This window comes from Drosophila arizonae, chromosome 3, assembly GCF_054131065.1.
Source record: "Drosophila arizonae isolate 15081-1271.41 chromosome 3, UAZ_ARI_1.0, whole genome shotgun sequence".
In the NCBI taxonomy this organism is placed as follows: domain Eukaryota; kingdom Metazoa; phylum Arthropoda; class Insecta; order Diptera; family Drosophilidae; genus Drosophila; species Drosophila arizonae.
The window spans coordinates 6346322-6372621 of record NC_142923.1 but is presented as its reverse complement, the minus strand read 5'-3'; the positions used below and the strand labels follow the sequence as shown (position 1 = coordinate 6372621).

The 26300-nt window shown below is 38.7% G+C and overlaps 2 protein-coding genes across 5 annotated transcripts; one reads left to right on the top strand and one right to left on the bottom strand.

Moving 5' to 3' along the window:
- Positions 1-2262: 2262 nt before the first annotated feature.
- Positions 2263-5304, bottom strand: LOC108611473 (uncharacterized). Of its 4 annotated transcripts, XM_089464496.1 has the most exons (5): positions 4780-5304; positions 4580-4724; positions 3821-4513; positions 3536-3748; positions 2263-2820 (listed from the first exon to the last, which is right to left on the bottom strand). In XM_089464496.1, the coding sequence occupies exons 1-3, from the start codon at positions 4990-4992 to the stop codon at positions 4455-4457; spliced, it is 417 nt and encodes a 138-aa protein (XP_089320622.1). In that variant the 5' UTR covers positions 4993-5304; the 3' UTR covers positions 2263-2820; positions 3536-3748; positions 3821-4454. The 4 variants fall into 4 exon arrangements, with proteins under 4 accessions (XP_089320622.1, XP_089320621.1, XP_089320623.1 ...); XM_089464495.1 differs by lacking the exon at positions 2263-2820 and having other exon boundaries at positions 3451-3748; XM_089464497.1 differs by lacking the exon at positions 2263-2820 and having other exon boundaries at positions 3451-3748; positions 3857-4513.
- LOC149269618 (uncharacterized) lies at positions 5301-6687 on the top strand. The gene has a single exon (XM_089464494.1). The coding sequence runs from the start codon at positions 5428-5430 to the stop codon at positions 6259-6261; it is 834 nt and encodes a 277-aa protein (XP_089320620.1). The 5' UTR covers positions 5301-5427; the 3' UTR covers positions 6262-6687.
- The last annotated feature ends 19613 nt before the right edge of the window (positions 6688-26300 follow it).

Below are 26300 nucleotides of genomic sequence, written 5' to 3'. Positions count from 1 at the left end.
CAATGCGCATCACTCAACTGCGTGTGCGTCTTCAGTGGAGCTGAGGCTGTAGCTGGAATTGTCCTAATGACCACCATCAGGAGCAACAGCACGCAGAACACTTGCAGCCGCGGTAGTAGTTGCTCAGCCGTACGCCAAGTTTTACGAGTAGTTTCGTGTAGGCCAGGCAACCCACCTGTAATGTTCGCATTGACGGCCCCAGTCCGCAGCACCCCCGCCCCACCTCTGCATGAAACGCTTAGGCCAGGCCATTAGTTGCACCGTCGTAATGGCCACATATTTATGAGGTTTTTCGCAGCACTAAAAATTATGCATACATATGTTATAGGCGTAGTTCTCGCTTATAGCTGTGGTGGGCGTTGCGCCTGCAAAACGTTTGTTTTATGCTCCCTAACTAATTCCGTTGATGGCCTTGTCGCGCTTTGCTTAACACCCCACGACAATGTCTTACCAGAGTCTTGCTCAGAACTTAATGTTATCTATTTTTCACTGATTCAGCGAAAAATGATGCATCGCTAATTATAAATTGAAAAGCTAAAGAAAATTAAAAAAAAAAAGTATATTTTTTTTTTCCTGTATCCTAGCTATATAAATTATTTACATATTCATATTTTAGAGTTCGACTTTTCTTGTACTCATCCATCTATATTTGCAATTCCTAGTAAGCAATTCTGTAATTCAAACCAAACTATTGACCTTGTCGAGCCAATCAACTTGATATCATAATGAATTGAATTAGCAACTCTAAGCAATCAATCAATAGCTGCTCATGGAAGCAACCAACACATAAAATAAATTCAATTGCAAGTCAATTTTTGGGATACTTGAACAATAATGTTGCATTGTCTACGCATTTGTTGTTGTTATTGTTGTTGTATCCATTCACCGAAATATTCACTGATTTCATAAAATATTACGATAAATGTCGTTTTCAACATTTATAAGCGCAGATTTTCATATTTTATTGCTTATAACTGCAAAGCGACATTAAATGCCGCTGCTTAAAGATACAAAATGCAGCGCATAATAAACCCGGCAGACACACACACACACACAGAATTCGATCCCTCCCCAAAAAAAAAAAAAAAAAATAAGAGAAAACATGAAGAAGACCTGCCCCAGAGCAATCCATGCGAAAAGAGAAGAAAAAAAAAAACCAAATGAATTGTCTTCATTTTGTAATTTAATGGTATTTTATTGAATTTTTGATGCACACGGACAAGGGGAACAGCATCCTTGGCTGCAGAGAGCTGCAGTAGCTGCCGCCAGATCTTCGCTTGCACGATCTTCGTACGGTACGGGGACAACGGTACCCGCTGCCTGTTGACATTTAAAATATGGCCGCGTGTCAGTGCGGCTGCCCTACGCCCATTTTTATAGCAGTCAGGTTTACATTTCGATTTCGATTTCAATTTTTTGGCACTGATCCCCCTTTACCACAAGGCGGCGTAAATTCAATTTGAAGGTCTGCCACAGCGTCTGAATTCCCGAGATGCCAACCAAATTGTGCTTTCACTTGACCCGCAGTGCTGCGTAAATAAATTTTATCGCTCTGTTGACACGTGCGCGTAATATTTCATTAAATTTAAAATACAAAAAGCACAACTAAAAAAAAAAACAAAAACAAAAAAATAAAATAAATTTAAAATAAAAAATAAAAATAATAAAATAAAAAAAATATATATATATACCAATATACCATATATACCGAAATTCACCTTAGTAAAATCGAGATTTTAATACCCTTAAAAAATTGGTTTAACAAATATTTCAGATAATTTTTTTTTAATCTACGGAGAACATCTTATTAAAAATTTGAAAAAAACTACAACTGAATATGATTTAAGCTATAAACAGAAATATGTATAAAAATGCAAACGCTCTTTCTGAAGGCTCAAATTTTAGACTATTTAATAAATAAAATACATAATACTTATTATTAATATTTATTTATTTTTATTACATAGCAAAATTATGATTTTTAGTAATTTAATATAAAATATTTGGACACAATAGACTTATGATGTAGCGAAAATATTCTTTGTATAATGTGAATGCATATTCAAATACAATTATATTTACTTTTAATACGATTCATGACTTAAATAAATAATCTTTATATATTGATAAGAAAATTTTCTCTCACTTAATCAACTTCCATGTAGTCAAGCTTACATGTTAATAAAATTATATACACATTTATCTTATAGATTCCCATATTCTATGGATTTTATCATTCGATTCCCATATCCTATGGAAATTTGTAAAAAGAGTCAAATCGCATATCATAGCCGAGTATGTAAATACCCAATCTTAGTGTATCTGAATGTATGCAATCAGTTGAGCTTGTGCAGGGTGCATAAACAAATCGGCAGCCGCATCGTAACTTCGTTTTCAATTTGGCAAGTTTGACACTTGGCCAGTTAGTCAATTGGCCAAGTTTCACAATTGGCCAACGGGCGCGCATTTCAAAAATGTGTCCAAGTGCCACCTACGTTGCATAGCTGTTTGCAATTGGAATTGAAGCTGCAAATACAGTTGCAGTTGCAGTTGCAGTTGAAGTTGCGATCGGGATTGCCGTTGCAGTTACAGTTGTCATCCGGGTGGGGGCAACCTGTCGCTACCTGCACCATTCACTTGCCACACAGCAGTGCAGCGGTGCGTGGCTCGTGCATTTGCTCTGATTGCAAATGTCACGTAAACCATAACAACAATCAGCATGAGCCATTTCCTTGAGCCATTTTGACAAATAATTCAACTCGCGTGAGTTGCAGCCTTTGCCTAAAATTTGGCTTATTAATCCCAGCGCTGAAACGTGGCCTAAAAGTATTGAAATTTGTTTAAGCTTTAGTTTTGGAGACAATTTGTGAAATGTAATACTCATGCTCTTGTACACAAGAAATAAATAAATAAATTAACATAAATAAAAATTATAGCAAAGCCGCAGGCGATGAATATTAAGAGCAAATTTTTTAAATACTTGAGTGAGCAAAAAAATAACATAAAATCCGTAGCAAATCTAATTAATAAAGCTTATAAATCGGGCAATATTATTATAAAGCTACATACAAAATTTATATATATATAAACATAAATTTTTACGGATGAATTGATCATTTACATTTTATCAACATTTTTAATGCTAATTGTCTGTAGGTTGTAGCCTGAAAATATAAGTGGTCCTTAGGTCTTTAGGCTTTTCAGCTTAAAGCGAATTTTACTGCGGACAGCACTGTTCCATGCTGCACTTGCGAAAAGCCAAAAAAGAAAGAGCAAGATTATTCTTTTACAAACTAAATTTATGTTTGCCACACACACACGCACACACACATATGTATAATTATCTGCAGCTATAAACAAACAGAATGTAAGCATTTCGCCCAGTTTAAGCATGCAGTTATATATGTTTATGCACATGCATGTATATAAAATCAATTAGGTAACTGTAAGTAAAGCTTAAAGCCAACAGCAAATTTATTGAACATTATCGAATTGTAATTGTGATTGTAACTAAAGTTGCTGCTGCGGCCCTTACCCTGCGGTCAGACATAATTTTTGCCATAATCGATTCGGCCGGGCTAAGAGTAATGGGCCAAAGGGCTGCAGCCACGGCAACGCCCTCAACATACTACCGAAACAGACCAGCAACAAGCCCGAATATGTCTGTTTTGGTTTCAGTTTTTTTGTTGCAACATTTTTCATACTTGCCTTCAACTTTGCACTGCCAACAGCCCAGGCAGATAAGAGGCTGCAAGCAGGAAAAAAAAAAAAGAGAAAAAATATAAATAAATAAAAATAAAGCAACCAAGTCAAGGCGCACTTTCAATTAATCAACGAAATTAATTAAGGCCCCCACCGATCAGTGAGCCAGTGAGCCAGTGAGCCAGCGCAGCAGTGTGTGTGTGTGGGGCTCTGGCCACCAGACACTTGAGCATTGGGCATCGAGAGAGGATTGCAACATAATTTTCATTTTGGGGCACAGCGTGCGTTTGTCGTCGCGTTGTTGTTATCATAGCAGGACGTGGACATCGACGCCATGTCCAGCTCCAGCTCCAGCTCCAGCTCCAACTCCAACTCAGTTGGTCAGTTGGTCAGTTGGCTGGCCGCACTCAATTAGCACGCATGTAGCGCAACGGTGCGACGATAATTAAGCCAATAGTCGCCGCAAGTTGAAGCCTCTAGCTGCAGTTTGCAGTTTGGTAGTCCGCATCGGAGCCTGGTGACAATTGGCCCCGCACGATTTATGCTCGCGACTTGAAGTTTTTAGAGTTTCCAGCAATTGCGCAACATTTGCCTAATAAATTTGCGTTTAATCATGGCACAAAATGCTACACGCTGTGATTATGTCTGCGCTGACGTTGACCGCATGAACTACCGTTTTTTCTTCTTCTTTCTCTGCTAGTCGTGATAAGAGAAAACCCTGACAGTCAGCAGAGCGGTATAGCTTCACAGTCTTATTTACGATCCGTCTCGTGATAGAAGGAGAAAATAACAATCACAAAATATAGATTAACTGTAAATGAATAAATGAATGAATGCAAATTTGAGCATCAATCAATCAAAATTTCCTTCGACTTACTTATAATTGAGGCCGCAGAGTATCCGACTAACAGTGGAGATGACAGACCAGAACTACTCATCAATAGGTAGAATGACAATTCGATAATTGTACTTGATAATTTAACAACGATTTGTATGGGCAGCATATAGTTCAGCAGATGAGGCTGAGGCAAATATATACTTATATACTTTGAATCTCTATTGCGATTGAACACTCACCTGGAAGGTGACAGCGAGCAGCAGAACGCCAGCAATGCAATTAACCTGCGATTGCAGAAACCATACCCAGACCATGCGCTTACAGAGCATTGGGAACAGATAAATTACCAAATAAACATTGCAAAAGCCGCGCACGAGGCAAAAGTAACCAATGAAAATGTTGCCCACCCGCAGGGGGATGCAAAATAAAAACTTCTTCATATAGACAATCATGATGGAACAATTTAATAAAAAAACAGCAAACTACTTGAAACGAAAGCTAATTAAATAATTGAACAAAATGTTGTTGAAAGTGTTTCCAAAGCAAATAAAAAATCGTGAATACCATTTGCTTAGATTCCAAATATTTTACAATAATATTAATATTATTTTATTTATTATACTATATAGTATACAAATTTAACTTAACTTAATTTAACATATTATTTGCACAGGTTCCCATCCTATTGTCACATCCTTAGATAGAAAAAAAAAAAAAAAAGAAAAAAACCGAAACACATATCCCATGTCGTATACTTCAAATGCTTCATTATATGCTTTGCCGTTCAAGTTGTACATTCTACAAAAACAGACTTTTGTACACATGTCTAGATTTTTCGGAATTAGTTTATCCCCAAATTTTTTTCATTATATCAAAATTTTAGTGTTATGCTACCAAGTGAACAACTACGCAACAAGAATCAACGTCTTATACCATTGACAGTGGAATTGATTCAAGATATGCTGAGGAACGAGGGTTTGGAATATCAGACGCCGCCTGGCGCCCGTTTATATACCTCTGAGGATGATAGCTTTGCGAGCACAAGTTTAGCCCACAGCACTAAGAAGTGGAAGGCGGAGAGTCTACATCTAAACTTGAACTCCAAGCAACACGAGCCACATACATCGAGTTCAACCGATGTTCGCTATAGTAGCGAAAGCGATTCAGGAGAAGATAGCGAACAGGTGAATCTGATGGCATCGGACTCACTAGATACACTTTATTCAGATGGCCCAGTTGAAGAAGCTAGCAGCTCGGCGGACACCGATTCAAGTAATTTGCAAAGTCTTGTCGATTTGCTGTGCTCGGTGCAACGGCTAAATAATGAAAAGGACGCCGAGTCCCGTGTCCGTAACACCAATCAGCTAAATGATACTTCCAAAGCGATCGATAATGAATGGCCGAAACCCTCGAGACGACGGCTAAGCTATGCTATATCTGATAGTTCGATTCGAAAGTCCCCCGAACAAACTGAGAAGAGAAACAAGTATACCACCAATCATCAATTTAGGGCAAATCATCATTGGATCAATGTCTTGGTTGTCAACAAGTCGGAGACATCATTTTTACTCAATCAATACAAATTGCATAATTATAAAACCAATAGCTGCAATGCTTATTATAAGACCGAACCTAAGGATCTAAAGCGAGATCAAGAAGCAGTTGCTTCACTATTGGCGGCACCCAGCTGCGATCGGAATTCTAGGAATGCGTATTGGTAGTGAAAGTGAAGTGACTTTTTAATGGTTATTAAAAAAAAAAAAAAAAACCTTTACACATATATACAAATTTTCAAAAACCCACAACAATCAAAGCAACAACAACAACAGCTGCAACAACATCGACAAATTGCCCGTCATGTTGTAAGCGTATAGAAATGCTTTTAGTTGAAAGTCTTACCCTAGACCAAATCGATCGAAAGAGCGAGGGAGCGAGACGATTGAACGGTCTGGGTTACCCTAAAACAAAAACTGTGTTCAAGCTAAACTTTTTCCCCATCAATTTTTGAGTGGGATCAATAGCTGACCAAAGTTTACATTTTCATCTTTGTCTTATTCTGTACAAGAATTTTTCCAGTGTTCACACAGTTTCGGTTTTAAAGTTTATAACAAATAAAAATAAAGAATGACCTACTTACAACTGATAAATATCTTTAAGTTATCTTTTTTGCTAAATAGTCAGAAAGGGATGAAAAGTGAGGACACTTTCAATTCAGTCAGATAACTAGTTATAGATATTAACAAGGCAACAAATCAAGATGTTAGGGAAGATCTGGAGAAAATTAAGTGACCCTTTAATATTCCGACTTCCCGATATTTAAAGTTATTAGCAAGCAAGCAAATCCCCAAATGGAGATATTAAAAAAATAAAAATCAATTATAATCAATGATCATATATTGGCCTTCCATCTGATTCTGTTCAAAAAATCAGGAGAATTCCTAGATTCATAGATCGTAACGTGTGAGCCGATGGAATGATAATATAATATTGAATGATTCATAGTCTATACATAAATGTAATATAAAGAAAAATGATTTTCCATTTTAATGGCTTTTTTTCTCAGTTCTTTAGTCGGCAGATTTACTAAAAAGCCCGAAAAGTGGTTAGATATTTTCGTCATTTCTGACTATCTTGGACAGGAACTGTAATACTCATATATGCCACTATTTGCATGCTCAAATGCATATATACCTCTGTACATTAAGCTCACATTATGGTCCACATATAAATCACCATTAATTTGACAGTAGATTTTACATAACTGCGGCCAACAGGTGAAAGCGAAAAGCGCAGCTGGCTATGGTCATGGCCATGGATATGGCTGTGGATGTGGATAAAAGCCAGGAGATGCTGGCCCCGACACCAAATCGAGAGTCATGAAGCACAGCAGCCACCAACCACCACCACCACCAACAGCACCACCATCAGCACCACTTGCACTCGTAAAACTTTACTACCTGCCATGGCATGCAAAATCGAATTGTGTGCTAATATTTGGCCGCGAGATCGCCCGCGGCCAGCTTTTTGACACGGACATGACGTACTGACTGCAGTTGCAGTTGCTGAGTTTTCCCAGTGTCTTTTTGTTGCATTGACTTTCGTACAACAATAAAATCATTTTTGCATGCTCAAATTGCCAAATACCAGTTAGACGGCGATCCATTGGATGTCGAGTGCCTCCTCTAAAAGGTGGAGAGGGTGGACTGTGGCTATATGTGTGGTATAATCCATTGGAATGAACCATGTCGGCATTTGTCCACTTTGCAAGTGTCTCCGTGATCGACATGCAACGCCAGTGAAATTGTTGTCAAATGAGTAAAAGTTGTCATAGACCCGGGTGCCCGAATCTCAGCGACAAAGAAAAAATAGTAATAAATAAAACATTTGTTAGTCTGAACCAAAAAAAAACTTCGAAATTTGTATAAATCACTTTAAAGGCGCAATATTTGAGCTAATAAAGGCATCGACTTGGGCCCTATTTAAGTGCTTAAATGATTTACAAAAATCGTGTAGGTTATATATTATATTTTGTCGTGTGTTAGGAGCTATTACATATGTGTAAGGGTATATTGGTGTAGTGAAAGTTGTTAAAGTGTGAATGAAATAGACATGAGTGATAGCCAATACAGCTGATATACTCTGATTGAGCATCAGCAGCTCTATATAAACTATATGTAGGCTTACCCAATTGGCCATACTATAAGTGGGCGTGGACATATAATTTTTAATAAATTCTTAGAGAGGAGTATAGAAATGTTAATATTGTATTTCTTTTTTATTTTCGAATTAAGCTTATTCACATTTTTTTTTTTTTTTTTTTTAATTTGTCTACAACATTTTAATTTAAATGGGTAAAATATTAAATAATATATGCTACAAGTCAAGTATCGGTACATGAATGCGCATAAAAATATTTATTAATTTTTAGGGATAAGAATTAATCTAAAATGAAGCCTAACTGAAGAACTAGGCTTTTGCAACTTTTGCCTTTGTCTTAAAAATATATTGTGGTTTGTTTTATACTAGCTTGGTCTAGCATTTAATATAGAGCTGGCAATTTATAACACTCATATTGTGAGGAGCAGCTGACATTGATTGCCGAGACTCCATAGTTGCGACTGGTTAACATGATAATAGAGGTTGGCTGGCTATACAGATGAGTGCAGCGATCGAACGATCGAGCGAGCGAACGAACGTTTAGTCAACAATGCTGAGAATCTTAAGCCATGCACTTAAACTTAATCCAAGTCAAACAAAATGCCAACAAGAAGTTGCAGTTGCAGTTCGCCGTTGCAAATGGTGAATCGCTGGCTGCGTAGCTTGTCAAAGGCAATTACGCGAACGATCACAATTGAGTGACTGATTGGAGGAGAAACAAAGAGCGGAAGGTGCACGCATACATGCACAGAGGCAGACCCTGGACAGCTGGCGACCTGCGAGACACTGAAGGCGTCGCGACAAAATGCCAAGTCACAGAAATATATATACATACATACATATATATATATCCTCGAGAGACGCCGCCAACTGGCGACAATAAAAGTGCTCGAGCAATTTGGCGGACGCGTCGCTCTAATTGAGCCCAATGGCTGACCTCGTCCTCAGCTTCCACCCTCCCCCCACTCACCCCTCAGCTCAGCCACTCGCCCCCTCAACGATGTTGCTTGGGTGTCGTTGACACGTGTGCGCCCAAGCGCTAGTACTGGGCTAAAATTTATTTGTATTAGCCATGGCTAAGTGTGTCTGGGCCGATAAATGGAGAAAGGTGCTTTGATTTAGAGCAAGGCGCTGGCAAAAAAAAAAAGACAAGGTAAGGTAAGGTTTAAGTCGCTCGCCTGCCAGGTGACAATCAATTTGTATATTTTCGCTTGAAATTATTTCTTTAATTTTGTGCACACATGCAGCGTGCGAGCGAGACGGCATGCTAGCTGGCAAGCGAGACGGCATGCGATTGGAATTTCATTTAGAAAGTTGCAAGGCAGTTGAAATTTGCATTTGCCAAAGTCTGAGCGACATCAACTGCAGTCGCTGCTGTTGTGACATTCTTCTCGCTCACTGTCTGTGTATGTGTGTGTGTGTGTGGAACGCCTTCACTTTTCACTTGCCCGGCCTAAATGGGCCTTAACTGGGTCATTTAATAATAATAATCAACGTTATCATAATTTTTCCTCGGTACCCGCACGATTTCATACGATTATTCTAATTCCGTCAATCATCTGCAACTGCAACTGTCTGTCTAGCCTAAGCAGAGCCAAGAGCTCGTCGTGTGCTCCATTGATCTTGTTTTCTCGATTTTGATCTTTAACTTGTCTTGACAGCCGTCGATGCTCTGTGCTGTGTGCTCTGTGCTCTGTGCGTAGATATAGATGATTTTTGCCACTCCTTTTGGTTACTTCTGATGAAATGCTTTCTACTTTGATTCATTGTCTTTTGGGCCAGCTTTGTTTTCGAAAAACCGTTTGGCTTTAATGGCTTTTGATTGATTATCGCGTGCCACGCTCTGTGGGTGCTCCAGCTCCAACTACAGCTCCAACCTCAACTCCAGCTCCAACTCCAGCTTCATGTGTGCTTTTTGGCCCACGTTTTCTGTGATGCTTTTGTGGGTTTTTTTTTTTTTCTCTTATTTTTTATTTTATTGAAGTATGCTTAATTAGCTTGATGTGTGTGTCTCCCTCTCTGCTGCACGTGCTGTGTGAGTTCCTGGTACAAGAGCTGAGTGGGCATAGAGAAAATCCGAAATGGAGCCCAAACTATGCAATAAGTTCAGAGTTGAGTCTTACAACAAGTTTGCTTTACACGATATGCTTAAAGGGCTGCGACGTGACGTTGTCTCGACGATCATTAAAAGCGACTCCAGCTCCACGGAGCAGCAATGATAACAAGACTCGAATTTTAACTACTACATGTTTATCTCGATATATGATTAATAAATAAATTCTTTAATGTTTGTCGTTAAAGCAGAAAATACATTACCCTAAATTATAAATTTATATCTTTGCAGAGATCAAATTTGATGTTGCACTAAATATGATTGGGAACAAAAATCATATGAATATGGGATAAATAAGAGACTTTGGCTTTGACCAAGTTAAGTGAATTAGTTTTTTAGGACAATGTTAAGGAGTTGCTTACAAGTCCATATAAAACTAACGCATATGCATGCATTATGTATATGCCTGAATGCAGCTGAACACAAATTCAAAATATCATCAAAATATTGAAAATAAAATTTAAAAAATAAATAAATAAATAAAATAAAAAAACTAAAATAAAATTAAAAAAATTAAAAAAAAATAATAATTACAAAAATATCCTAAAATATAATTGAAAAGATAAAATATAACTTTTAAATAAATTTGAAAAATTTTGCAATCAAATTTTAAGTTGAGTTTCTCTGATTTATAATATAAAATAATTTAAACGCCTTATAAAGGTAGCTTCTATGTATCAGGCTTTAGCTCAACGCATTTTATAGACTATTTTCTAGTCGAGCATTTTCTCACTCCTGCTTGTTTCATAAATTTTTTAGTGACTTCAGTAGGGTCTCTGCAGTTGTGCAGCTTGTTTTATGCCGCTGCTCATTAGGCGCAATGTCCATGCGTTGGCTGTCCTACGCACTCCTTTTAAGTCTTAGTAACAATTTTTTGTTTGTTTGTATTGTTGTTGCTGTATTGCTGTCTTATGGCGCATAAAAACTGTTGCATTGTCTCTCTGACTGTTTTTTCTTTTTTTTTTTTTTTTTTTGTTGTACGTTAACGGGGTAAACAGCCAACTCCTGGAGTCACAGCTTGTTTGGGCTCCTGGCCATGGCCGATGGTGGGTGATAAATGTTAAGAGGCGCGCGTGTGCAGGCAGCAGGCAGCAAGCAGCTTCCATTGAAATTAGTTATTCACGCGGATCGTTTAAGGCAATCCAACACCAGAAGGCAACTTAGCTGGACTGTTGGCGTCGGCAACTCTGCCTTCGACGCCGACGCCGACGCCGACGCTGACTGCAAGCTATTGCTCTTGGGCTGCTGCTGGGCTCTTTGGTCATGGCTTGTCAGTGATGGCTCCACGGTCGCTGCTGCTGCTGTGGCTATTGTCGCCGCGCTTTTGTTTTAATGATCGTGCCTCTTGGTGTCTACTGCCTGTTGCCAGCTAGCTCATTTACCGCTGCGGCAAACGGGATGACTTCAGTGGCATTGCCTTAGCCACCGTTCGCTGGACTAGCTCACAGTCTGCCTGGCTTATCAGTGCAACATTTTGCATGTTGCAGGCAAACAAAAACCACGTTCAACTGCATGAGCATTAGTCACAGTCTCCCCCCACTCACACACACACACAGCAGCAGCCAGCAGACAGACATCGAGACGGACAGTTTACATGTGTCTTTGTGTCGTTTTTTTATGTGTGCTTTTAGCCATTTTATCGTCGCTTTTGGCTACTGCGGCGCTCTGAGCCTCTTTTTTTTCTAATGGCTCATTTCCTAGCTGCAGCCGCAACAGCAACAACAACAACAACGACAACGGTAATTAACCTGTGCATGTTAATGAACTTCAAACCTGCCCCCAACAACAGCGCAGCAACTGCAAAGTTTATGCAGATTTTTGTCTAACCAAAAACTAAAGTCGAGTGGAGTGCAGGCTTCATGGTTGGCGCTAATGCAAATCTCTGACTCTCTGTGTGTGTGTGTGTGTGTGTGTGCATACTCCGGCATTTTGAGCAAAATGAGGTTGTTGTCGTGCCGTTGACAATCTAATTAGAATACAAAATGCTTTTAAGCCAACTTGCAACTGGCAAACAGGCAAGTTTCAAGTTCATGGTGTTGACATATGTAGCTGGCAAACTCCACCAACTCCAAGCGCAGCAGCAACAACAACTACAGCAGCAACTCCCAACCCCAACTCCGACTCCTGCCCGCATCTACAGCTTCATTGTCGTTCTTTTAATAGGCTCTCCACGCTAACAGCCTTAATACCTTACCCTACCTTATTGATATCATATAAGGCAGCTGCCATACAAAGTTTGGCTCTTTCAGATGATTTTGCCCAACGGCTCGGCTCGGCCTTCTCTGCCTGCCTGCCATTATTGTGATTAGATGGAAAGTGCTTTGGCCATTGAGATGCAACGATGAACCCAGTTGACATCGATGCCAAAAAACTGTCAAAGCCAATGGCATTCATAATGAGTGGAAAGTTGGCTGAAATTTCGCTTTAATTTTCGATAACTGTGCAACGATAAGCTAGTTGTATAACCACTAAGAAGAAGAGTTTGTTTCGCGCGACAAGATAAAATTTGAGCATTAGCTTGCAGTTCGAATCGGTTTTCCTATTAAGCCTTTCGATCAGTTCTTATTGGTAATGAGTGCCACTTGAATAAGACTGAAATTATGTCATAGGAGATTCTATTTTTAACTGAAAAGCGTTATCAATAAGATGCCTATGACAGAAAGAACCTTAACATGAAGTTGCAGATCGAAACTCTTTGTTTTTAATACCTTTCGATCAGTAGTAATCGTAATACGAAATTATCCAATAAGAATAATTTGATACTTTTCTATAAGTTTGCTTGGCCGAGTCTACAATTTCCCCATAGGAAATCTTTTACTCAGCTGTAATTAGGTTGACAGCTGGCTACCACTTCACTCTCCCTATATATGTACATGTCTCTCCCTATCTCTTTCCAGCTCCCTTGTTTATATAGTGCCTCCCACACTGCATAAAGCACTTTAGTTATTTGCTGACCTTTTTAGCTACGAGCGCAAGCGTTGCCCTGCATATCAATTGGATGTGTAACCCATTTGAAATCTCTAAACACGGCCCAAATTGCCGCTGTGGCACACTCATAAGCCATCAACAGGCTGCCGTTGCCACTGCTGTGGGCCGTGGGCCGTGGGCCGTTGCAAGTTCACAGATTGCATCATGTGACCCCGTTTCAGTGCAGTTTGCACAAATATTGACTTGGGCTGCTTATTTTGGCGGACTATCGGCAACGAACTTGGCTAAGTGGCACACTTGAAAATCCAATTGCGGCAAATTGGCCAAAAGCCAAAGAGGAGCACGCTGCGAGCAGGAGGCGCACAATGAGGTCAGTCTAGGGCGATGGCATTGGCCGATGCACAAGTTGCGACGCGGCCATGTTCTCTCTAATGCCAAGCCCAAGCCATAATGCGAAAAGGGAAACAAGGCACACGAGGCCACACAGCCAAGGAGCAAACGGTCAGCCGAGTTGCTGCTGCTGCTGCTGCTGCTGCTGCCGTTGCTTTGTTCTGCTTGGTCTGCTGACCCACAAATGGGCAACAGCATTATTGTTGTTATTGTTATTGTTCGGTGTCATTGCAACGCGACGGCTCGACACGAACTTTGCCTGTGGGCCGCCCGTCTCAATCTCAATTTGGTCAAGTTATCATCCGACCTGCCCACGACAAGCCATAACAATTGGGAATTTCGAAGTAAGTCAAATACCAAATACATCTTATGGGCGTTACCACCTGATGTTACCCGCACCACTTCACCATAAGAAAGAAACACAAATGCAAATAAAAAGCTAAAGAGAAACACGAGAAATAAAAAACTGTTCACAGTTTAAAGTTTGGAAATTGTCGCCGTCCTGTGCTGTTCATGTTGCAGCTCCTTGTAACTGTCAGGGCACCAAAAAACAATCATTAAATTGAAAAAATAAAACAAATGAAATAAAATAAAATAAAATAAAATAAGAAAAGGGTACCAAGTGCAAAAGGTTACAGGTACAGCGAACACAAAAACAACCAACAAATCAACAAACAAATGAAATAAATTCAGAAGTGAATTTAAAACCAACTATGAAATGCTCTATGTTTGCTAAATAAATTCCTGAATTGAAATATATATAATGCACAATTATTTGTATATACAATTTCATATTGAATAAAAAAGGAAAATGCATTAAATATATTTGTATTAGTTTTTATGAAATCACAACATATCTTTTTAATAAATATTAATTAAATTTGAATATAAATTTAAAATGCTTAAAATATAAGTATTGTTATACTAAACTTATGAACAAAAAAAAGGTTTATTAACATAAAAATATAAATAATTACACAAAATAATAAAAAAAAATAAACATAAAATGTTTTAAGTAAAAAAAAAATTAAGTAAATTAAAATATAGAAATGAATTTTAAAAAATTAAGAATGAAAAAAATTAAGAATAAATCATAAAATTAAGATTTTAGAAAACTAATATTTAAAATTAAGATTAGTAGCGTTAGCAAAAACAAACAAAAAGAAAAAAAAATGCAATTGCTAATTGAATTTACATTACTATTAAAGGAGATCTATATAATATTAGGATAGACATTATATTGTAAAACATAATTCGAAGAACATTAGCTCTTTACATTATCGACCCTTTGATTAATATAATTTTCCACTCTCTATCTCTCCATCTCTCTTTATTCCTCTCTCAATCTCTCAGTTTCTCTTATAGAGTCTTTTAGTTGAAAATAAAGACAATAGAATAAATCATAAATGCAGTTTTGACAATCAAGCATATATTTATTCCTAGCTCCAACTGCTTCACACTGTTGACTCACCCATTGGGCAGTGTATTTTGGGCAACAGTGCAACCTGGTCGCAAAGCAACAGCCACAAATAAATCTGACAAGAGCTGCGGCTCTAGCACCGCGCTGCTTGGGCTTTAGAATGCAGCGAAATGCCCGCCCGATGATGAAGTGATTTTCGGCGGGGCTTGAGGAGTGAGGGACTGCAATGAAACGCCAATCGGCAGTCGAGATTTGGATTTTGGGACTTGCACTTGGTAGCCCTTGCTTGTTGCTGGTTGCATTCGGCTGTTGAGTTGCCAAGGAGTCGCTGTTGGAGTTTGAAGTCAAAGTCGGACTTCAATGCGCACGCGCTGGCTGCCACTTAACGAGCGGTGGGCCCCAAAGGAGGCAGCGAAACGTTTGCCTTCGAGGGCGTTGCAAGAGACTCTTTGGGCCAAAAACAGCAACAACAACAACAACAGCAGCAGCAGCAGCAACAGCTACAGCAAAAAAGAAGGTGACAAAGTCACGAAATTCTTGTCAATTTTCAACTACAGACCAATTTGTTTGTCTTCCCCATTTTGCAGAGCGGCAGGCGCAAAAAATAAAGTCCAACAACAGCAAAAAAAAGAAAAACAAAAGGAGAAGAAAAAGCAGGAAAAGCGCAACAAAAAAACTAAATACAGGAAAAATAAAAACATCGTGACAAATCAGGCTACCAAAATTGGGCACAAATCGTAAAGCCCAGCAAAGCAAAAAAAAAACAAAAAAACGAAGCGCGCTTTGTCTCGCCCTGCCTATGCCAAGGCTAAGGGAAGCCCCCATATCAATAAGTTTTTCCCAGACGCCTCCATATCAACACCTTTCAGTTGAGCCATCCACACCTCACGCGGCTCTCGTGCAATTGTTTCCCAGGATGGGGCACAGACTTCTCAGCGGCCGACTGACTTTTTTTGGCCGCGTATAAAGCCAAATGAAATTGTTTGGCACGCTAAGTGTTTTCTTCAGTTCAGCGTGCCTTATATAGCCGATTGATTGCTCCACTAACATAATCCATTCATGGCCAGGTCTAAACAGCAAATGCAACAACAACAACAACAACAACAATCTACTACTGCTGCTGCGGTAACATTCTCTCTGATCTTTGCCTGCAACATCAAACAAAATCATTTGCTCAACATTTTCATTCGGGGCACAAACATCTTGCCACAATAAATTTCAATTACTTACCTACATTTTAAGACACTTTTACCGCTAAAAGTATTTACTGTTGCTATTGTTGTTGTTGCTGCCGTGGTTGTTGTTTTTGCTGCCGTTGCTGTTGTGGCTGTTGTTGCTGTTGTGGCTGATGCACAAACATTGTTCAATTTTGACACCAGACGTGAGAGGAAGATGCTGACAACAAATGCTGTGTCGCTCACCTCTTTTTTAGTGGAATACCATTTATGGAGGAGTTTCAGATATATTAGATAACATTACGGCTAAGTTAGGCTTAAAAGTGTTTTTTTTTTTTAATGATCCTATATTAATGTATTTAGGATATCAAAAATATAATATTTCGTGCTGCGACAGCTAGAGAAATATAGTTATTGAAATAAGGATGCTAAATTTTATATGAAACAGCAACAAAAGTATTTTTATATATAAACTGAATTATGAAAAAATAAGCAAATCATAGATCATTAAAATGAATATGAAAAGAAAATATTTTTTTACATTATATATTTACTGCAATGAAACTATAGAAGTTTCTAATTCATAAATATCAATTTTATTTGATTCATTAATTATTTCTCACGAATTCAAACATTTTGAAAGCTATGAATCTATTATAAAGTCTTCATTGACAAACATAAACTTGTTATTTTTAATAAGCATATTTTACTTTAAGAATATAGTTTCCTTATCAGCCTCAAACTTATCTCAAACCTCCGCACACTCTCCACATATTTAAGCCTTAACAAATATTTTATATATGATTTTATCTTGTACAGTGAAACTCTTGGCATGGCGATTTCTCGCACAGTGTGTCACGGCATTGAGTGAAATATGTTTAGAAAGTCTTGAGCGACAACAACAACAACAACAGGGATAACAAATTTCAACGATGAAGCTGTAGTGGACAACATGAAAAATCAATCATGTCCGCAGCGGAATAAGATGTTGACAAGCGGCGCTCAGATCAAAGCTCTGGATGAGGCACATTACGAGCGTATTGTCTTGGGGCAGTTGCAGTTCCAGTTGCAGTTGTAGTGTCCAGTTGCAGTTACAGGTCTCTCTCTCTGAGGTTAATTTGAAAAATGCGTAAAGATATTTATGTTGGCGAGCACTGCAGTGCACTGGGGAGATGACAAATCCAAATCCATGCGCAAAGCCGAAGGCAGAGATCAAAACATTGACGCCATATCACATGAGCGACCACACCCAGCGTCGGCTTCCACTTGATCCTGGCTAGCGCCGAGCTGCCAAGCTGCCAAGCTGCCAACATGCCAAGCGCCCAGCCCCAACCCTAGCCCAGCTCCAGCACAAACTTCAACTCCAACTCCAACTTCAACTCCAGCTCCAGTTCCAGTTCCAGCCGACGCAGCGCCACATGTTCGCCTTTCGTGTTTGTTGTTTTGATTTACTCTGGCACTGGCTTTATTTATAGACGATGTTGCTGCCTGGCCCCACGCCCCCATCTCCATCTCCAGCTCCAGTTGGGCACCCTGTTGCGTCATCCATGCGTCCGGTGGGTGGCTGCCTGCTCCGCTATCCTGCTGTAAACTGTCCCACTGGCTGCTGTACTCTCAGGCCTCTGTCGCTTTTTAATTTGGCAAATTTATACACACCACGTTGCACGTTGCACGTTGCACAGTAGTTCACAGTTGTTGCTATTGCTGTTGCTGTTGCTGTTATTATTATTATTATTGTTCGCAATTGGTTTATTATAAATGCGAAACTTTGTAGAAGCTGCTGGACTGTTAAATACCCTGGTTATTAGCATACAATTAATGGAAAAGGAAATACAAATAGTATATAAAATATAAAATACACTATAAAATATAAAATATAAAATATAATATATAAAATATAAAGTATAAAATATAAAATATAAAATATAAAATATAAAATATAAAATATAAAATATAAAATATAAAATATAAAATATAAAATATAAAATATAAAATATAAAATGTACAATGCAAAGAAATTAAACTTCTGAAACTTAATTTTGAAATACAAAGTCTCTAACCATATGTCCTAAATTTTCTCATATACCCTATTTTGATATTTTACAGAGCATTCAAAGTTAATGTTGATTCATAAAATGTTTTTTTTTTTTTGCGCTGCCAGTTGCTCATTTCCACTTTCAGACCACCCACTGTCTTAAATTTCAACAAATTTACACACCACAACACACCCGACACACGCTCACACACACACAGTCGCACAGCTGCTCAAAGTAAGCGCAGCGAATTTGTAAAAAAGCGTTGCAATTTTTCAACTGCAAAATCCCCAACACACACACACAGAGATAACAACAACAACAAGAGGAACAACAACCGTCAGCTTAATTAATAGATTTATAGCTATGACTGCATATTATAACAAATTGGTAACGAATTAATCCTTTCAGCCGTGTAAATCGACCAACACACACACACTCTCACAGCAAACAATTGCCGCGCATTACTCATACGCCGTGATGCACCGGCAGCAGCAACAGCTGGGCATCGCAGCTCTCTAATGAGACGGCCCTCATGCTCATTGCTTCCTCCTGGCTCACTCCCCTCGGCGCTGGCACAGGTCAATAAAAAAGAGTAAAAACTGCATTAAACTGGCAGATCCGCTCGGCAGACCCCCAAGCTGGTCCAAACCATGGCACATTGCCAAATATGGCCCAGCAGCCCAGGCCAGGCCGGGCCATTGTTCCGGGGCGCGCGCATCTTCCTGGGCCCAAGTTGCGATATTTACAATTTATGTGCGCCTGTGCCAGTTCGTTTTTTTTATTTGCTACCAAATAACAGACAACAAAAATACCAAAAAAAAAAAAAAAACTAGAAAATGAAATAAAAGAGAGACTGCGAAATACCCAGCATTTAGTTAGATAAAGTTTGCCTATGAGTTAAAATTTTTATTGATTAGTTATTAAAGTATCAAAAATAGCAAAAAGTGTTTGATTATTGAATTTCATATTATTTTTAAGTTAAGAGCAAGTATAACAACATAATATAAAATATATATGTAGAACAGAACAATTCTCTTTATAGAACTTTAGTGGATGTATTTAGCTGAAATTGTTTACTCTCTTAATTTTTTTTTTTTTTAACAAATATATATGTAGTAGTCTATGTAGTATATATAGTAACTTATATAGGACTCAAAATATACACATCATTAACAAGCTACCCTCCACCGTCTGCATTTCCAGGGTATCGCAATAGGAATAGGAACCTGTAGGTCTTTTAGCTTTGGCCTCGGTTCGTTCGGCTTCGACAGGCAACACATGTTCGGGCTGCGCCTTGGCGTGTGTTTATCTTGGCCAGGCTTTAATGATGATGCTGTTGATGCCGCTCGCTGACGTCTGCTCAGCGACTCCTTCAGCCAAGCAGCTACTGTGTGCGAGTGTATGTGTGTGTGTGTGCTATGCTATGTGGGCTACTGTATGGTAGCTGTCTAAAAACTGATGCTGGCCAGCTCTCCATACCATGTGGGCTTGATTTAGTGCAACGCTTTCTGACTCTTTGTTACTTGAGCTGCTCTCTGCTTGATGGCTGTAATGATGCTGATGATGCTGCCGTTGCTGCTGCTGCAAAAGATGATGATGATGATGATGATGATGGGGGCAAAACGACGAGTTATGACTTGAACTTTGCTACTTGAACTTCACTTGGATCTGTGGCCACAAATGCTTGGCCAGCTAAATAGTTTTTCCAAAAACTCTTCAAGCAAGGCTGCGAAAATTCATTGTAACTGCTTTACAGTTCAGAAGACCAATTAAAACTGTTGCACGAACACAAATGTAGATAATTATCGGACATATTGAATTCTTTCTTATCAATCAAGTGGTATGATTGTTTATCAAATTAATATTCTAATATTTCTTAAAATAATACTATTATTATAAGGTATTTAGGCTGTTTTAGGTTACAAAAATTCTATGAAAACTGGAAGTTCTAAAAATATTCAACGACATTTTTATTATGTAGTATAGAATCAGACAAGGAGCAAAGAGAGAAGCAAAGGACATTTCTATATTATTTAGATACACGTAAAATACGGTGATTAATACAATTTTGAGTTTATATAATTTGGTATTTCTCATTTGATTAAGATAAGTTCATCTACAGCAAATAAATACACATATACAAATACAAAAACTTACCATAGCTATTTCATAATTATATCATATCATAATTTTTACTTTCCACACACATCTTATTTCTATCTTTGTCTGTCTTACACTGCCATAAATTCCGCTGCATGCTCGAAAGTCTTTTACTCATTGGCTTTGTCGTGTTAACTAAATCCTGCCCGCTTGGTTAACTTTCAAATATATTTGGAATGTATTTGCTATATACAATGTTGCTGTCATAGGGCAGCAGCAAAAGCTTTTAATTACTGCAAAATCAAAGCATAGGAATTCTGGATCTCTAGACTGTAAGATACCCTATAAATACTGTATATGTATTACATGTTTTTTCTACCCAAATCGAAATAATGCACTCTATGTAAATAATTTACTAAGAAATACTCCAGATTTTATATATTCGTATACAAAGTAATATATATTATTCTTATGCCTCGATTATAATATATATAATAATAGATATTTCTTGTTTTTTTTTTAATGCAAACAAATCATACAAACAATCATACTATCATCATATTCCTACTCACAGGGTATGCCTTATATCGATATCTAAGCTCGGGTCTCAGCTCTCAGCTCACCACAGGAGGACACACATGAGCTGAGCTGACATGCAACTGCCACAGAGCGACACAAGTGAAAATTGCACTTGGATCGTTGCATTTGAATTTGCAATGCAAAACAGTTGCACGACAATTTTGCTGCTGGCCAGTGGAACAGATGGAAGAGATGGAACGAATGGAGCGGGTGGAGCAGCTGGGCAGGCACACGCCCTAAACGCCACAAATGAAAACTAATGATTTTCACTTTATGTGGCAAGCGGGCGGAGGAAATCTTGTTGCAGTTGCATTGAACAAATGCTGCACGCAAAAAGTCGCAGCACGGAAGCGAGTGGAGATAGTTGCACTACATACACACACACATATATATATATATAAGTTTGGAGTTAGCATGGAAAATTTGAAATTTAATCGCTGGCAATTAATTTGGCCCAAATGCGGCGACGAGGCGCCCCCACAATTGGCAGCTGCGCCCGCTGTGTTGGCCAGTTGGCAAGTTGGCTAGTTGGGTCAGCTGTTAGCCTGGAAGCCACACACACAGACACAGACACAGATACAGGTGGAGGTATCTGTGTCTGTGTCTGTGTGTGTGTGTGTACTCTATGTGTGTGGTCCACGTTCGACATTTGGCAAGCGTCGCAGTCGGTGGTCAAAGGAAAATTGAAAAATTAACAAGTATGAAAAGTGCAATTAAAGTGGGCCACAATCGATGGACAGTTGCTGGTAATTCGAGCCAGCGATTGCAGCTAGGCGAGAGGATGACAACCGCGAGCTATTCGAAGGCGTTGTCCGCACCTGAACCACCGGCAGTCCCCAGACGAACCGCCAACCACCACCACCGACGCACGGTGGGGCGTTTGCTCATGTTAAGTAGCAAAAATAAGAACTTTAATCCAATCAAGCTTAAAATTAATCTATGCATTTATCAAAATAATAAACAATAATATTGTTCAAATTTGTAATTTTACAATAATTGTATTTTTTCCTGGTAGTATTTATTACAAACAATAAACAAAATCAGAATTAGAGGTTTACTTATTGTCAGAAGACATTAAAAAAATTGGAAAACAATAATTCATCACTGCTCTGCTTTTTGCCACACTCTGCAGTCAGAAGCCCCACTGTGCCACGACTGTTTGCCACTGGGCGGCATATTAATCTGCTTTTAATTGCGGCCAATCTCCAAGTTGGGAGGGAGTCGGGCTTAGGTACTTGTTGTGGCATTCTCTCTCTGTCTCTGTGTGTGCTTGCTCCTTCTGTTGCAATTGCCATTGATTAATGTGCGCCAATTGTGAAATAAATGTGTTGTTGATATTTTTTTTTTTTTTTTTTTTTTTTTTTAGCCCTGGTTCTGTTCCAGCCTCCAGCCTGCGGGCCCTGTTGCACTGCACAGGCCGGCTTGGGTGTTGCAGGTTTCTTCTGCTGCGGCGCGGCCCATGTTAATTGAATTATTGGCAGGGGCAAATTTGTGGCAGACACACATCCATATTGGCGTACAGTGGGCAAACAGTGGGGCGTGACTGCGCACTAAAAATGTGAGACTTATTGATTGCTGTTTGCTAAGAGGCGCCTTCTTTGCATTGGCAGCAGCTACAGGAGGAGATACCAAGATAGATACATGAAATGTTGCATACATCAAGAAATCATAGATCGAAAATATAATCTGATTACAGAAAAACATTTATCTTAAACTTTTTTCTGGAATTAACATCTCTCTCAATGTTAATTTAAATAAACTATTTGTCAGCCAAAGGGGATACCAAAAATCACAAGTATAATCGATCTAAAATTTCTAAAAAGTACCCAAATTGGGTTTCCTTTATACTGATGTATATAATTTTTTATATTTGCATTTCGCATTTTTTAAGCTTTTAATTACAACAGTTTCATCACAGTAACAGACTGCTTACAGAAACTGTTAGCAACCAAGCGAACTAGAGCAGCTGTTAGAGAATATTATTACAGTCAAATACCATTACAGTTCGCTGCTGTTAACAGTGTAACAAGCAACAAGTGGATCTCAAAATGTAATCTAAACGCAATGACGCCCAGACTTCAGCCAGCAAAGTCGAGCGACGCAGAGAAAGGCGAACCGAAGCGAAATTGCTGAATTTGTCAACTATGTATAGTGTATGAATGCATATGTAATTGTCAATAAGGCAAGCAAAGAGCTGTTGGTTTAAATTTAAAATAAACGAACCCAAAATTGTATAGCGGTAAAGGACGGTAACTCTTAATCTATGACTCTGGCCAGTTAGAGTGTATGAATAATGTTATTTATCATAAATAAATAATAAAGAAGCTTACCTTATTTTTTTCACATATTGGCTTATTTAATAAAATAAGCAGCACAATTTGATTCGCATTATAAAATTTTCACACAAGCACGCAAAAATTAGTCATAGGAAACAAAATTTGAAAGAACGGTAAACTGCATACGAAATGAAAACAAACTCTGACCGAGGACAATAACCGACTGAGAGTGACGCCGGGCGAAGGCAAACGAAATAAAGGGAGAGCCTAGCTCTGCTTATTGGAATGCTGGAAGACAGAAACAAGTGACTGAGCACATTGCAATTGGAATGAAATGATGGAATTTGTGGAAGACGAAAACGGAAAAGAGAAGAAAGAGAAGAAACGGATCGAATCGAATCAAACAAATCACTTTTAATGTACAAAATATCTATATAATGCATACATATGTACATGTATACAAATTTATATATAAAATTGTTTGTCCTTGAATTACAAAGCGCTATCTTAGCTATTTGCATTCAGTTCTGAGCCTTTGGGCCGTGTCTGGATAAAGCCATAAGCATAAATTCACGTGCTAATAGGCAGGTAATTGAGCTGCTGCTGCTCCGCTGGTGCTGCTGTTGCTGTCATAATAAAGCCAACAATTACGCAGCAAATTAAAATCAAATAACTTAGCCAACAAATAGCCTAGCCATAAAAATCACATGCAAATTATAGTGGACGAGCAGAAAAGGCTGCGATTTACGAGTGAAGCGGCCAAGTGGCAGCAACTGTTGCTGCTGTGGCAGCTGCAGCAGGGTCGCTGCTTGCGGCGCTTTAATGCAGCAGCCACCTCAGCTCCACTCCCCCTTCTCCACTTTCCTTCTCCCTTAACTTGGCCCCCTATACAAATAAAGTCATTTGAGTCAATACAAAATTGGAGCATCCGATGAGGCACGTCAAATGGAAAATGAAAAGGGAAAGTTGAGAAGAGGAAAACTCTGAGAAGCGAGTTGCATAAATATTGAACAGCTTCTCGAATGTTGCCTGCCACTTGCCACTTGCCACTAGCAATTTGCAACTTGTTCTGCAATTGTTCTCTGTTTCTTCTGCTGCTTCTTGGCCCTTTTATTGAGGTACAGCTTCCACACATGGCACAGTGGATCAGACATCTGAAATATTGTTAAAAATCTTTAAATTGTTGAAGTATATCTAATTGAAGTTCAAAAGATTAAAAAACGAGACATTTTAGTATAAAAGATTTTAGGATAAATTATTTAAGAGTTACAGATTTATATATAACAGACATCATTGAAACAGAAGAACAGAACAGAACAGAACCATGACTCAAAGTCTCAACTGGTCCTCAAGCTTTAGTATAATAGATTTAAATGTAGTCAGCTAATGTATAAAAGTCTTGAAATGTAAATACCTCAAAGTATTTATATATATGGAATATATAAAAATATTTGTAGTTCCAATATTCTATGCTTGCGGCCCATTGTACAGGGCTGGCAATTTGTTATTCGGCTTGAATGTTAATTATATACTTTATATCCAGCTTGTGGTACTCCGGCTTATTTAGAGCTTTATTTATGAAAGCATTTAATGTAAATTGTTTGCAAAGGCCACAGGCTATCATTATGTGGCATGCGATATCTGGAAATTGTATATGTATGTATATACATATAGTAGGTATATTCTCTTATACATATATGCGTATAAATCAATTTCATTGCTTGAGCTAATTAATAATTAATATCAGAATGTAGAACTGAATAAAAGTTTGATTAAGCCTGAAAGTCGACACCCACGAAGGATGTTTCGAAAATTGCTTTTTCTCTGATATTTTTCTTCTTGTTCAGGTATTTTATGTTATTTATTTTTGCGCATTTTTTATGGGCATAAAGTGGATCATAAAGTAATTAATGCGCTAAAATGCGACATTAAAACGCCGCAGGGCCAAAAGCAACGAAATTTTCTTCATGCATCTTCGTGGGCTGCATGAAGACAACAAAGCGACTGCAATCAATCTCTTCCCCTTCTCTCGCCTCCTCCTTCACTTTTTGAGGGCAGGCGTCTTTTGAGGGCGTGTTCTGTGTGCTCTGCGTTGCACCTACGCCAGCCCAACTGAGCTCGAACTGCGCCCAGACTCCAGCAGATTAAGACCCCAACCACAGAGAGTGGCTGAGGAAGGGAGAGAGAGAGAGAGAGAGAGAGGAAGATAAAAAAGAGGCAGAGAAAGATTCCCCTATAATAATTACAGAGCTCGAGACTTGACTTTTTGATTGTGGCATGCGTGTAGAAATTCTGCTGCAACGGTGCTTTCTTGTTGTTGGTTTTGCCTCACTGACAGCGACTGACAGACAGCAATTGCCAAATATAATAAATAATTAGCTGGGGCGATGTGGGCGTGGCGAGGTGTCGTGCCATGCATTAAATCAAATATTGGTCGCTTAGAGAAAGCGATCTGACTGCGACCCAATTGGCCAAAGATAACACAGATTTAACATTGCTGATCTTGCAAAGGCTGACTCCAACTAGACTAGTGAGACCAATTCAGCTAGGTAGAATATTGAGTGGGAGTTTAACAGAATTTTTCTGTTTTACAGAATTGTTCTAAGCACAGGAGGCCATTTGGTCGTTCGTAATCTACTCGATTCTACTCGAGCGCTTCAAAAATACATTCTCAAATGCCACGATTAAAAGAGATTATAAGAGATGTAACCTTAAGTCAAGCTATTAATAGAATATAATATAATAGCAGTTTACAGGCAAAATATTCCACTTGAGCTCTTCAACAATGCATACTCAAAAGTCACATATACTTTAACTGCTATAGAATACTCGTATAGGAGTGTATATAAATAAATAACAGCACACTGTTAAAAGACACAATATTCCACACTCAAAACGAGCCAAAGGCGTCAGAGCGAGATGGCAATATGAACAGAGTGTCAATAAGCGATACTAAAACGTAACGTTGCAAAGGCGTGCAAGCGAGAGCGAGAGAGAGGGCTAGCCAGCGCGGGAGAGAGTGTGCAAAAAGCTCACGCTGATAACAGTTTGAAAGGCGCTCGCCATGTCTACCAATATAAAGCGAG

Excerpts from the sequence above, each read along its gene's own strand:
- LOC108611473 (XM_089464496.1), bottom strand. The coding sequence starts at position 4,992 with ATGATTGTCTATATGAAGAAGTTTTTATTTTGCATCCCCCTGCGGGTG. Across the intron at positions 4,725-4,779 it reads TGCTCGCTGTCACCTTCCAG|CCTCATCTGCTGAACTATAT; the intron begins GTGAGTGTTCAA and ends TATTTGCCTCAG. Across the intron at positions 4,514-4,579 it reads CTCTGCGGCCTCAATTATAA|TTAATCTATATTTTGTGATT; the intron begins GTAAGTCGAAGG and ends ATTCATTTACAG.
- LOC149269618 (XM_089464494.1), top strand. The coding sequence starts at position 5,428 with ATGCTACCAAGTGAACAACTACGCAACAAGAATCAACGTCTTATACCA.